Raw genomic sequence first — 13,807 nt, 5'->3', positions numbered from 1 at the left:
AAGACTTTAATGTATGCAGAGCAGTTAGCTCTTCTCTAGTTTTCAAATATCAAAGAGGACATCTTTCACCCTTAGCAGGAAGCCCAACTATTCCTTACTCTCGAGGTATGTACTGGGAAATCATCTTTATTCATTCTGTATAACATGACTTGGGTTGTAGCTCCAGGCACAATTTTTGCTGGTAGAACAGTTCCTGGTTATATGTCTTTTTTTCTACATTATATATGTACTCTGTGAACATGAGTCAATCCAATCATGGTATAACCACATGCTTCTTTAGGGACTTCCCACATTAATTCCTTACTGAGAAAATGTATAACTGGCCAATGTGAATTACATTTTTCAGAGTTTTGCCATCCTCTGGTTACCTTCCCTTCCATGGTCACATGCCATGTAACCATACTTATTTTTCTTCTCAATCACTTGTAGAATATCCTTTTAGAAACCCAAGTGAGTGAGCCATGTGTTATATCCCAGATTCTCAGTGATTCATTCTTTTTTTTTTTTAACATCTTTATTGGGGTATAATTGCTTTACAATGGTGTGTTAGTTTCTGCTTTATAACAAAGTGAATCAGTTATACATATACATATGTTCCCATATCTCTTCCCTCTTGCGTCTCCCTCCCTCCCACCCTCCCTATCCCACCCCAGTGATTCATTCTTAAAGCGAGTAAATCCATGAGGCTTAAACTCCACCAGTCTCTGTAGGGTGGCTCCCCGAAGAGGTATAGTGCTCAGGAAGAGTGATAGGGATTCCCTGGGCTTATCTTGAACCTTTTCACTAATGGAAATATCACAGGTGTTGAAGAGCCAGTTAGAAAGGCCCTATTCCTACTCTCAGACTTCGTGACAGCTTGAGGACTTCCTATGGCTGTGGACATTTTTTCATGAATTTACACCAGCAGGGTCATTTCCTGAAAGCAACAATTCTGTTCTCCAAAAGGCACAAATAATTAGCACTGTGACTTCTATTTAGTGTGTTAAATTTCTCTCTGCTATTCTAGGGTTCCCTTGCTTGAATCCCCTGTGGAGTAGGAGATGGCAAAGGAGATCAAAGCAGAAAACTAATTTAGAGATAAGTAAAGCCTGATGAGTCAACAACATTATTGAATTCATTCTCTATTGCAGCTTAACAAATTACCATAAGCTTAGCAGTAGCAGCCATTTATTAGCTCATAGTTCCATGGGTCAGAAGTTCAGGCACACTGTGACTGGGTCCTCAGCTCAGGGTCTTACAAGGCTGAAATAAAGATGTTGAGAGGGCTGCATTTCCCTCTGGAGGCTGTGGGGAAGAATCTGCTTCCAAGCTCATGCACGTTGTGGGCTAAATTCAGTTCCTTGCAGTTGTAGGACTGAGGTCCTCATATTCTTACTGGCCGTCAGCCAGGGGCCGCTCAGCTCCTACAGGCTGCCCGCATCCCTGCCACGTGGTCCCCTCCATCTTCAAAGCCAGCAGGAGAAACCCTTAGGTCAAATCCATCTCTCCCTTGGAATCTCCAATTTCCCCTGTCTTTGACTTCTAGACACAGATTTAAAGGGCTAATGTGATTAGGTCAGGTCCATCCAGATAATCTCCCTATTTGGGACTTTAATTACATCTTCAAATCCTTTCACAGCAACAACTAGAATGGCCTTTGAATGAATAACTGAGAGAAAGTGGGTGTACCCCAAGGACCAGGAATTTGTGAGGCCATATTAGAATTCTTCCTACCACTATTATGAAGGTTTAAAATGAGTGTGACTTCCTAACATCATATACAAAAATAAACTCAAAATGGATTAAAGACCTAAATGTAAGGCCAGACACTATAAAACTCTTAGAGGAAAACACAGGAAGAACACTCTTTGACATAAATCACAGCAAGATCCTTTTTGACCCACCTCCTAGAGAAATGGAAATAAAAACAAAAATAAACAAATGGGACCTAATGAAACTTAAAGGTTTTTGCGCAGCAAAGGAAACCATAAACAAGACAAAAAGACAACCTCTGAATGGCAGAAAATATTTGCAAACGAAGCAACTGACAAAGGATTAATCTCAAAATATACAAGCAGCTCATGCAGTTCAATATCAAAAAAACAAACAACCCAATCCAAAAATTGGCAGAAGATCTAAATAGACATTTCTCCAAAGAAGATATACAGATTGCCAACAAACACATGAAAGGATGCTCAACATCACTAATCATTAGAGAAATGCAAATCAAAACTACAATGAGGTATCACCTCACACCAGTCAGAATGGCCATCATCAAAAAATCTATAAACAAGGCTTCCGTGGTGGCACAGTGGTTGAGAGTCCGCCTGCCGATGCAGGGGACACTGGTTTGTGCCCCAGTCTGGGAAGATCCCACATGCCACAGAGCAGCTAGGTCCGTGAGCCATGGCCACTGAGCCTGCGCGTCTAGAGCCTGTGCTCCACAACGGGAGAGGCCACAACAGTGAGAGGCCTGCATACCACTAAAAAAAAAAAAAAAAAAATCTACAAACAATAAATGCTGGAGAGGGTGTGGAGAAAAGGGAACCCTCCTGCACTGTCAGTGGGAATGTAAATTGATACAGCTACTATGGAGAACAGTATGGAGGTTCCTTAAAAAACTAAAAATAGAAATACCATATGACCCAGCAATCCCACTACTGGGCATATACCTTGAGAAAACCATAATTCAAAAAGAGTCATGTACCACAATGTTCACTACAGGTCTGTTTACAATAGCCAGGACATGGAAACAACCTAAGTGTCCATTGACCGATGAATGGATAAAGAAGATGTGGCACATATATACAATGGAATATTACTCAGCCATAAAAAGAAATGAAATTGAGTTATTTGTAGTGAGGTGGATGGACCTAGAGTCTGTCATACAGAGTGAAGTAAGTCAGAAAGAGAAAGACAAATACCGTATGCTAACACATATATATGGAATCTAAAAAAAAAAAAAAAGGTTCTGAAGAACCTAGGTGCAGGACAGGAATAAAGATGCAGACATAGAGAATGGACTTGAGGACACGGGGAGGGGGAAGGGTAAGCTGGGACGAAGTGAGAGAGTAGCATTGACATATATACACTATCAAGTATAAAATAGATAGCTAGTGGGAAGCAGCTGCATCACACAGGGAGATCAGCTCAGTGCTTTGTGACCACCTAGAGGGGTGGGATAAGGAGGGTGGGAGGGAGACACAAGAGGGAGGGGATATGGGGATATATGTACACATATAGCTGATTCACTTTGTTATATAGCAGAAACTAACACAACATTGTAAAGTAATTACACTCCAATAAAGATGTTAAAAAAAATAAAATGAGTGTGAGTGTATATGTGTATACATGCATGCACATCGCATATTCATTGATAATGTACACACTAAGCTTATACCTTGATGTTAATCTTCTCTGGCTTATTTGATAAGTATTGCACCCACTATGCTTCTTTTCTCACCAGACTGTACTGTTGGTTCCCCAGTAATCATTCAACTCAATTCAATAAATTCTGACTGAGCACCTACTGTGTGCCAGGCACTGCCCCAGCCTTCAAATGCTCTCTCTCAAGCGTATGAAATCTAGTAAGAAAAAACAAGTACACCAGTGACTCAAAAGTGTGGCAGAATGGCTAAAGAGAGGGAGGGAGAGAGATCCTGCCCTGTTGAGGAAATTTTAAAAAGCGTCAAGGAGGAGATGGCATTGATTTTAATCTTGAAGAACAGGTGGGGTTGTAATAAACAGAAATTACAGGAAGGTTATAGGGCAATCCAGGTGGAAGTAAGTACATAATCGTATGAGCAAGACATTAAGGAGAGAAAGCAAGGGCCATATCCAGAGAAGAGCTGCCACATCGCTTTGAATGGAGAAGAATGAGAGATGCAATCAGAAGGGTACATTGGTGTCCAACTGAGGCCTTGGAAAGAAGAAAAAGAAATACTGGAGAACTGTGGAGGGAACATGTCAGCGGGTAGTGTAGGCTCGAGTGAAGAGGGAAACCTGAACACTGTGATGGGAGAGGAGAAAGAGGCTTGGCCAGCCATCCAAAGGCCTCTGCTCAGGGAGTGAACACAGAAATGACAATCAGAGAGGTCTGCCCAAGTGCAAAATGTGGGCTAAATGGGAAAGAGGAGTAGTCACTAATGACTCAGAGCTTTCATGCCTATGACTAACGGATGTTCCCTGGTTACAGTTTATCATCATCTCACGTATATCAAATGACCTTGCTCTGTGACTCAAGAAAGCACAGTATCATAGTACTTTGTGGCTGGAAGGGATCGCAGAGATTTTGGAGGAAGGCAACAGAGAACCAGCCAAGTTAAATATAATTTCTAAGACACTCAGCTGATTAGTAGCAGGACTCGGGCAAAGAAGCCCAGGCCTCTGCACTTCCCATCAAACCGACTGCTGGCTCCCTGAGAGCCATCACAAAGCTCTTTTAGGGGCAATGTGCAAAAGGTAAGTAGCATAATTCATCAGAGGGCAAAGGCAAGAATGGGGCTGTTGCTTGGCATGAGTGAAACTGAAACAATTTGAGGACTTATTTGGATTCTAGTTCTCTCCAAATTACTTTCTGAAATGGCAGGCTCCAAAATTTTGGCAAAAGGAGACTGCCAGGTGAGCGCACAACCCATTCTGTATGTAGAAGTATACCCACTCGAGCTGCCTTCAAAATTTCAACATAACTGGGTTTTCTATTATCTCAGCTCTTTCCAGTAGCTTGAAGTCAAAGGTTCAGACTCTCTTTCAACATGAGGGGAAAAACGCGCGGCCAAAAGCCACTTAGATATTTCCAAAGCAAAATCCTTCCTGTTAACTTAATCACAGTAGAATGACTGTAGCCAGCTCTTTGGCCATTACTTCTACCCAGTTTGAGTTTGTTAATCACACTGAACAGCTGCTGAAAGCAGTGGATTCTGGAAGCTATTGTATCTGTGCCTGTCCATGATGCTCGCACATCTCCATTCTTCTGGTAAAAGCACTTCTTTTCCTGTAGGAACTCCATCCCGCCCTTAAAGCTTCAGGGAATGGACTGGCAGAAAAATTTCCAGATGTCGGAATGCATGATTGTTTTTTGTGGCCATCATTCAATTCTAAGAAAGGGGGCTTAGTCTATCTGCACGCAGAAATGTAAGAGCGCACATCTTTGTTAAGAGAGGCCCTCACTCATGGACATATATACACTACCAAATGTAAAATAGATAGCTAGTGGGAAGCAGCCGCATAGCACAGGGAGATCAGCTTGGTGCTTTGTAACCACCTAGAGGGGTGGGATAGGGAGGGTGGGAGGGAGACGCAAGAGGGAGGAGATATGGGGATATATGTATATGTATAGCTGATTCACTTTGTTATAAAGCAGAAACTAACACACCATTGTAAAGCAATTATACTTCAATAAAGATGTTAAAAATATATAGCGAGAAAATGCAAAAAAAAAAAAAAAGAGGCCCTCACTTATGATGCTAAGTGAAATAAGTCAGACAGAGAAAGACAAATACAGAATGATCTCACTTATACATGGAACCTAAAAAAGCTGAATTCATAGAAATAGAGAATAGAACGGTGGTTGCCAGGGGCTGGGGGTGGGGGAAACGGGGAGATGATGGTCAAAGGGTACAAACTTCCAGTTGTAAGATAATTAAGTTCTGGGACATATTCTAATGTACAGCATGTTGACTGTAGTTAACAGTACTGTACTGCACACTTGAAAGATATTAGGAGAGTAGATCTTAAATATTCACACATACATATACACAAATTATATATATAAATATATACATATACCTATATACATAAATTACATATATATATGGTGATTATGTGAGGTAATGGAGGTATTAACTAACCTTACTGCGGTAATCATTTTGCAATAAGTACGTGAATCAAATCATCACATGGTACACCTTAAACTCACACGACGTTATATGTAAATTATTTTCTCAAGAAAATTGAAAAAAGAGAGAGAGGCCCTTGCAGCCTGGCAATCTTCAATCCAAGCTGGCTGACAGTCAGGTAATGTGCCTTGCCCAGTTGAAAATCCATGCCCCCTACCCTTGTTGAATTTGGTGTGAGTAGATATAAAGACATGGGAAATGAGATTAGGGGATAAGCAGAAAACGAAGGAAGCTTATTTCTCCAGGTTCCTCCCAAACATTTCCTGCTAGGTACCCTCTACACACAGGGTAACAAACCCCCCAGCTGTAAGGCACCATCCACTGGACCCTCCTGGGAAGCACCCCAGCCTATTGTTTTATGATGCTCTGAGGTGAGGGACAGGATGTAAGGAGTTAAACCGATACTCTGGGCTAAGAGCAGAATTCCTCAGGCTGTTGCTAGGATTCATGAACCACAAGGAAAAGTTCCAGACTCAAAGGTCATAAACTTGACAAGATTTCTGGTATTAGCTACAAACTAATGGAATTCTTATGAATCAAATCCAGTGGCTGGCTGCCTGCTGGTTTAAAGAAATGTACTGCCAGGGAAATCCCAGCCTGGCAAACAAGGACCTGCGATTGCTCAACCCCTGAGGCAACTCCACCACCCAGATAACTGCCCCCGTGAAGCAGACGGTTTAAGTTGTAGGCACTCAGAGGGGCTCCTTCTCTCTGTCTCTCTTAGGGAAGGCTCTGGAGGAAAGGGACAAGGCTGCTCTCCCATCAGGCAGAGCCCGAGGCAGCCAAACTAACTGACCAAGTGACCCATTCTGCTGCCAGGGCAGGAGATGCTTGCCTTTCCTGTCCAGCAGGATGTGGTCCTTGTTGTGGGCCCCCTGGCCACTGCACGGTTCTTTATCTTTTCTTCCTTTCTAAATGAACGTACTTATTGTGATTATCCACCTTTCCCTTTCATATTATATACTGTGGTTTGAGAATGGTTAAGTTTGCCATTAATCATAGATTGCTAACAGATCATGAGAAGCACATCTAGATTAATTAGATCAAGAGAGACGGATCACCCCCAGGAACCCTGGTCTTGGAGCTGGATTCAGTAAGAGACCCACCTTTGAGCTGTCTTCTCCTTGGGTTCCAGTTTTGGTTGTATGGAGGATAATTTCACTTTCTTAATGGAGGGTGTTTTTCTAAATAGTGTATGTGTATGTGTGTGCACATGCTAAGTGGCCAAATGGTTGAAAGTAGTGGACTCCTGGTGGCTCTTTGTTTTGGTCCGCCAACAGGGTTTTCTGTGCTTCTTCCTGATGGGGATCCTGTCCCCCTCTCAATGCAACCCTGGTGAGGTTGCTGATCACATTGACCTGCCCCCAACCAGCCATACCAGTAAGCCCCAAACCCAAGGTCGGCTAATCATACTACCCTATCTCCTCTTAATAGTGATTCATCCAATGGAGAGTCACTTAGCTAGGAGAAGAGACTCCCTGAATTGAAAAACTGTCTGTTCCCACTGAAGTGGCTAAGCTGGGGCAGCTGGTTCCCCCCCAACCACCACCACCACATAGCTTATAGTAGAAGAAAATGAGGCCAACTCACACTTAGAGAGGAGATAGAGACAGATAGAAAGGGACAGTCCTACTTCTGGTGTTGAGTCCCAAGTCCCAGTTTCTGGAGGCCTGGTGATGCCACTCTGGTTCTAATTCCATAAGTTCCCACCCCTCATCCTTTTCAGCTAGGGTTTTTTGTAGGCTAGTCTGAGATGTGTTTTTGTCACCTGTGACAATTTAAAAAGAAATCTCATTAACGTACACTTGATGCTGCAGAGTGGACAGAGGAGAAATAAGGAGAACAGTCTTAGGCAGAAAATGGTTTTACCTTTTACCTGAGCCCAAACTGCACAGGAGCTTCTTCTCACCTATAAAGGAAAACACAGCAACACATATAATTGGGTGGCATGTGATGTCAGTTTAAATAACACACTTTAGCCCTCCAAGTTGCAGGGTTTTATCTCTTATTTGGACCAAACGATCGTTAAAATCTCTTCTAGCTCTAACATCTTACAATTTAGCCTTATGATCACCAAGTGTTCAAAAGGACTGGCGTGGGCAGCAGAGACAGAAGTGATCTTAGGAATGGATGACCCTAAAGCTTTCCAATGTATCTCAGAAAGCACATGCTATGAGGAAAGAGCAGGGATGGTGGTAAGTTCCATGCCCCTTGCCAGCTCTCAGCAACTGGCACTGACTGCCTGGAGAACTACAGTATGTTGAAAAGGATTCTGGGGTCACATCCAGGTTCAGCAAGAAGTAGTAATGCATGTTATGTGCAAGGCTATGAGACGGCCTGGTATATACAAATACTTCACTTCTCTAGATGATATTTACCAGGCAAACTCAGTTACCCAAAACATAGCCAAGAACCAGGAAGAAAGCTAAAGGAACATGTATGAAAGCTCATCCATGGTAGAAGCAACCCACAAACTCACTGGAATGAAATAGCTTCTCTTTTTCTCCCCTGCTGATATTATAGGCATATTTGTCTGTTAGGAATGCTAGGATTACCATTGATTTATGATACAAGTCAGCAAAAAATTCCCCAGAGGAAACCAAATAGTAGAGGTTAAAGAAAGATTCCTTCAACTTCATTAAGTAATTCTCTTTCAAGTGACAACCTTAGTCATTCTGGGTTTATTTTATTAAATATTGAAAAACTATATTTACACTGATAAATTCTGGGAAAAGCTTAAAATGTCCACAAGGTTTTGAATGTGACTAAATTTTGCCTTGATGCTTAGTGCATCAAGTGCATTTAATAAAAGATAACATGCAATTCCTATACACTAATGATGAAAAATCTGAAGGAGAAATTAAGGAAATGCTCCCATTTACCACTGCAACAAAAAGAATAAAATACCTAGGAATAAACCTCCCTAAGGAGACAAAAGACCTGTATGCAGAAAACTATAAGACACTGATGAAAGAAATTAAAGATGATACAAACAGATGGAGAGATATACCATGTTCTTGGATTGGAAGAATCAACATTGTGAAAATGACTATACTACCCAAAGCAATCTACAGATTCAATGCAATCCCTATCAAACTACCAATGGCATTTTTCACAGAATTAGAACAAAAGATTTCACAATTTCTATGGAAACACACAAAAAAAAACCCGAATAGCAAAGCAATCTTGAGAAAGAAAAACGGAGCTGGAAGAATCAGGCTCCCTGACTTTAGACCATATTACAAAGCTACAGTAATCAAGACAGTATGGTACTAGCACAAAAACAGAAAGATAGATCAATGGAACAGGATAGAAAGCCCAGAGATAAACCCACGCACATATGGTGACCTTATCTTTGATAAAGCAGGCAAGAATATACAGTGGAGAAAAGACAGCCTCTTCAATAAGTGGTGCTGGGAAAACTGGACAGTTACATGTATAAGAATGAAATTAGAACACTTCCTAATACCATACACAAAAATAAACTCAAAGTGTATTAAAGACCTAAATGTAAGGTCAAACACTATAAGACTCTTAGAGGAAAACATAGGCAGAACACTCTATGACATAAATCATAGCAAGATCCTTTTTGACCTACCTCCTAGAGAAATGAAAATAAAAACAAAAATAAACAAATGGGACCTAATGAAACTTAAAGCTTTTGCACAGCAAAAGAAAACATAAATAAGACAAAAAGACAACCCTCAGAATGGGAGAAAATATTTGCAAATGAAACAACTGACAAAGGATTAATATCCAAAATTTACAAGAAGCTCATGCAACTCAATATCAAAAAACAAACAACCCAATCCAAAAATGGGCAGAAGACCTAAATAGACATTTCTCCAAATAAGATATACAGATTGCCAACAAACACATGAAAGGATGCTCAACATCACTAATCATTAGAGAAATGCAAATTAAAACTACAATGAGGTATCACCTCACATCAGTCAGAATGGCCATCATCAAAAAATCTACAAACAATAAATGCTGGAGAGGGTGTGGAGAAAAGGGAACCCTCTTGCACTGTTGGTGGGAATGTAAATTGATACAGCCACTATAGAGAACAGTATGGAGGTTCCTTAAAAAACTAAAAATAGAACTACCATATATGACCTAGCAATCCCACTACTGGGCATATACCCTGAAAATACCATAATTCAAAAAGAGTCATGTACCACAATGTTCATTGCAGCTCTATTTACAATAGCCAGGACATGGAAACAACCTAAGTGTCCATTGACAGATGAATGGATAACGAAGATGTGGCACATATATACAATGGAATATTACTCAGCCATAAAAAGCAACGAAATTGAGTTATTTGTAGTGAGGTGGATGGAGCTGTCACACAGAGTGAAGTAAGTCAGAAAGAGAAAAACAAATACTGTATGCTAACACATATATATGGAATCTAAAAAAAAAAAAAGTTTCTGAAGAACCTAGGTGCAGGACATGAAAAAAGATGCAGACATAGAGAATGGACTTGAGGACACGGGGAGGGGGAACGGTAAACTGGGACAAAGTGAGAGAGTGGCATGGTCATATATACACTACCAAATGTAAAACAGAGCTAGTGGGAAGCAGCCACATAGCACAGGGAGATTAGCTTGGTGCTTTGTGACCACCTAGAGGGGTGGAATAGGGAGGGTGGGAGGGATACACAAGAAGGAGGAGATATGGGGATATATGTATATGCAAAACTGATTCACTTTGTTATAAACCAGAAACTAACACACCATTGTAAAGCAATTATACTCCAATAAAGATGTTAAATAAATAATTAATTAATTAAAATAAAAGATAATATGCAAGAGTAACCAGTGAAGGGTATAGTTCAAGACACTGAGGAAGAAAAAGGACCTCAGACAGCAAGGCAGTTACTAGGGAACCGAGTGTATTAAAAGAGAGAAATTGAAATGGCAAGGTGAAGAAGGGAGTTCATAAAAATGGAGTGCCTTGATCAGATGTGCATTTTATGAAATACATGATGGCAGTAGTATGGAGCAAGGAGATAGGTAGAATAAGAAACAAGAAAATGAGTTAGAAAATTGATGTTCAGACAAGAGATGTCAAAAGCTAAACAGTGTTAATGAAAGAGAGGAAAGGATGATCTTAAATGGCATTAATGTGATAGAATTGACACAATTTAATGATGGACTGCACAAGAAGATAAGAAAAAAGGGAGGAGACAAGAATTATTCCTAGATTTCTGTCTTGACAACTGGGAACATGGTAATGATGTTTATTGGGACAGATATACAGAAGGAAAAACAAAAAGGGGAACTGGAAAACTCACACTTCCTGATTTACAAAGCTACAGTAATCAAAATGGTGTGGTACTAAGAATCTAGTATATAGCACAGGGAACTCTACTCAATACTCTGTAATGACCTATATGGGAAAGGAACCTAAAAAGGAGTGGATATATGTATATGTGTAACTGATTCACTTTGCTGTACAGCAGAAACTAACACAACATTGTAAATCAACTATACTCCAATAAAAAGTAATAATAACAAAAAAAAAGTGTGGTACTGGTCTAAACACAGACATACAAACCAATGGAATAGTATAGAGAGCCCGGAAATAAACTCTTGCATATATATCAAATGACTTTTTTTTGGCTGTGCCTCACAGCACGCAGGATCTTAGTTCCCCGACCAGGGATCGAACTCATGCCCCCTGCAGTAGAAGCGTGGAGTCCTAATTACTGGACCGCCAGGGAATTCCCTCAAATGACTTTTTTTTTTTTTTTCGGTACGCAGGCCTCGCACCACTGTGGCCTCTCCCGTTGCAGAGCACAGGCTCCGGACGCACTGGCTCAGTGGCCATGGCTCACGGGCCCAGCCGCTCCGCAGCATGTGGGATCTTCCTGGACCGGGGCACGAACCCGCGTCCCCTGCATCGGCAGGCGGACTCTCAACCACTGTGCCACCAGGGAAGCCCCCCTCAAATGACTTTTGACAAGAGTACCTAGACCATTCAATGGGCAAAGGAAATCTTCAAAAAATGGTGCTGGGAAAACTGGATAACCACATGCAAAAGAATGAAGTAGGACCATTACCTAACACCATATACAAAAATTAACTCAAAATGGATCAAGCCTAAATATAAGACTTAAAACTCTTAGAAGAAAACACAAAGGAAAAGCTTTGGGAAATTACATTTGGCAATGATTTCTTAGATATGACACCAAAAGCATAGGCGACAAAAGAAAAAATAGGCAAATTGGATTTCATCAAAATTAAGAACTTTTGTGCATCAAAGGACACTATCAACAGAGTAAAAAGGCAACTCACATAATGGGAGAAAATATTTGTAAATCACATATCCAGAATATATAGCAAGCTCCTAAAACTCAACAACAAAGAAATAAATCACTTCAAAGATGGGCAAAGGACTTGAATAACCATTTCTCCAAAGAAGATATACAAATTGTCAAAACCTGAAAACAAGCTCAACATCATAAATCATTATGGAAATGCAAACCAAAACCACAATGTGAAGCCACCACACATCCATTAGGAAGGCCATCATTAAAACAGAAAAGAGCGATTGTTGGGGAGGATGTGGAGAAAATGGAACGCTTGTGCACTGTCGGTGGGAGTGTAAAATGGTGCAGTGGCTATGGAAAACTGTATGGGGATCTTCAAAAAGAATTAATAAAATTACCAAACGATCCAACAATTCCACTTGAGGGTGTATACCCAAAAGAAGTGAAAGCAGAGACTCAAAGAGATATTTGAACACCCATGGTCACAGGAGCATTATTTGCAATTGCCAAAAGATGGAAGCAACCCAAGTGTCCATCTACAGATCATGGATAAACAAAATGTTTATCCATACGTACAATGGAATATTATTCAGCCTTAAAAAGAAAGGAAATTCTGAAACATGCTACAGCATGAGTGACCCTTGAAGACATTATGCTAAATGAAATAAGACAATCACAAAAAGATAAATACTGTATGAGTCTACTTATACAAGGTAACTAGTCAAATTCATAGAGACAGAAAGTAAAAGGGTAGTTGCCAGGAGTTGGGGAAGAAGAGGAGGAATGGGGAGTTGTTTAATGGGTACAGAGTTTCAGTCTTGCAAGATGAAAAGTTCTGAAGATTGGTTTCTTAACAGTGTAAGTGTACTCGACACTACCAAACTGTTAGTTTAAAAATTGTTAAGATGGTAAATTTTATGTGTATTTTACCACAATTAAAAATAAATATAAAAAATTATCACTGCTAAGTGTCTGAGTATTAGATGGTGATTGCTGCATTACCACCATCTTGTAAATATATTAAAAACCATTGAATTGTACACTTTAGAATTATATGAATCGCATCTCAGTAAAGCTGTTTTAAAAAGAAAAATAAATAAATAAATCACTACTGATTTTAATATGTCTGCAACACTAATATATTTGAAACCCAGAGGGGAAGTAATAGCAATTCAAATATGTGAGTCCAAATATAAATTATTTCAAAGAACAAGCACATGTTCCTCTTAGCTGTATGAAAAAGAGTCATCAGTGACATCACAGGAAAGTTCCCTATAAACTAGAATTCTTATCGTAATCTCCCACTTCATTCCCTTTGTGCCCCAAATTGTTATTGATCCATATTGAAGCCCTAACCCCCAATGTGATGTTATTTGGAGGTAGGGCCTTTGGAATGTAATTAGGTTTAGATGAGGTCATGAGGGTAGGGCCCACATGATGGGATCAGGGTCCATAAGATGAGGAAGACTGATCAGAGCTCACTCAGTCCCCACCACATGAGGACACAGCAAGAAGGCAGCTGTCTGCAAGTCAGGAAAAGGGTCCTCCCCGGGGAACCAAAGTAGCTTGCACCTTAATCTTGGACTTTCCCGTCTCCAGAACTACGAGAAATAAATGTCTGTTGTTTAAGCCACGCTGTCTATGGTATTTT

The 13,807-nt window shown here is 40.4% G+C and overlaps 1 protein-coding gene across 1 annotated transcript in view; it reads right to left on the bottom strand.

Moving 5' to 3' along the window:
• Positions 1 to 13,807, bottom strand: part of SUSD1 (sushi domain containing 1) — a gene marked incomplete at its 3' end in the record, with an annotated part of 123,985 nt that overhangs the window by 4,120 nt on the left and 106,058 nt on the right. Inside the window, exon 15 of the mRNA XM_082842320.1 lies at positions 7,746 to 7,785. Within this exon, the coding sequence (XP_082698446.1) occupies positions 7,746 to 7,785 (40 nt within the window). The remainder of the gene's footprint in view (positions 1 to 7,745; positions 7,786 to 13,807) is intronic.

The sequence above is a fragment of the Leucopleurus acutus genome, assembly GCF_964270905.1.
Source record: "Leucopleurus acutus genome assembly, chromosome: 7".
Lineage (NCBI taxonomy): Eukaryota > Metazoa > Chordata > Mammalia > Artiodactyla > Delphinidae > Leucopleurus > Leucopleurus acutus.
Note: the sequence above shows the minus strand (reverse complement) of the source record. Positions and strands in the feature narration are given on the sequence as shown.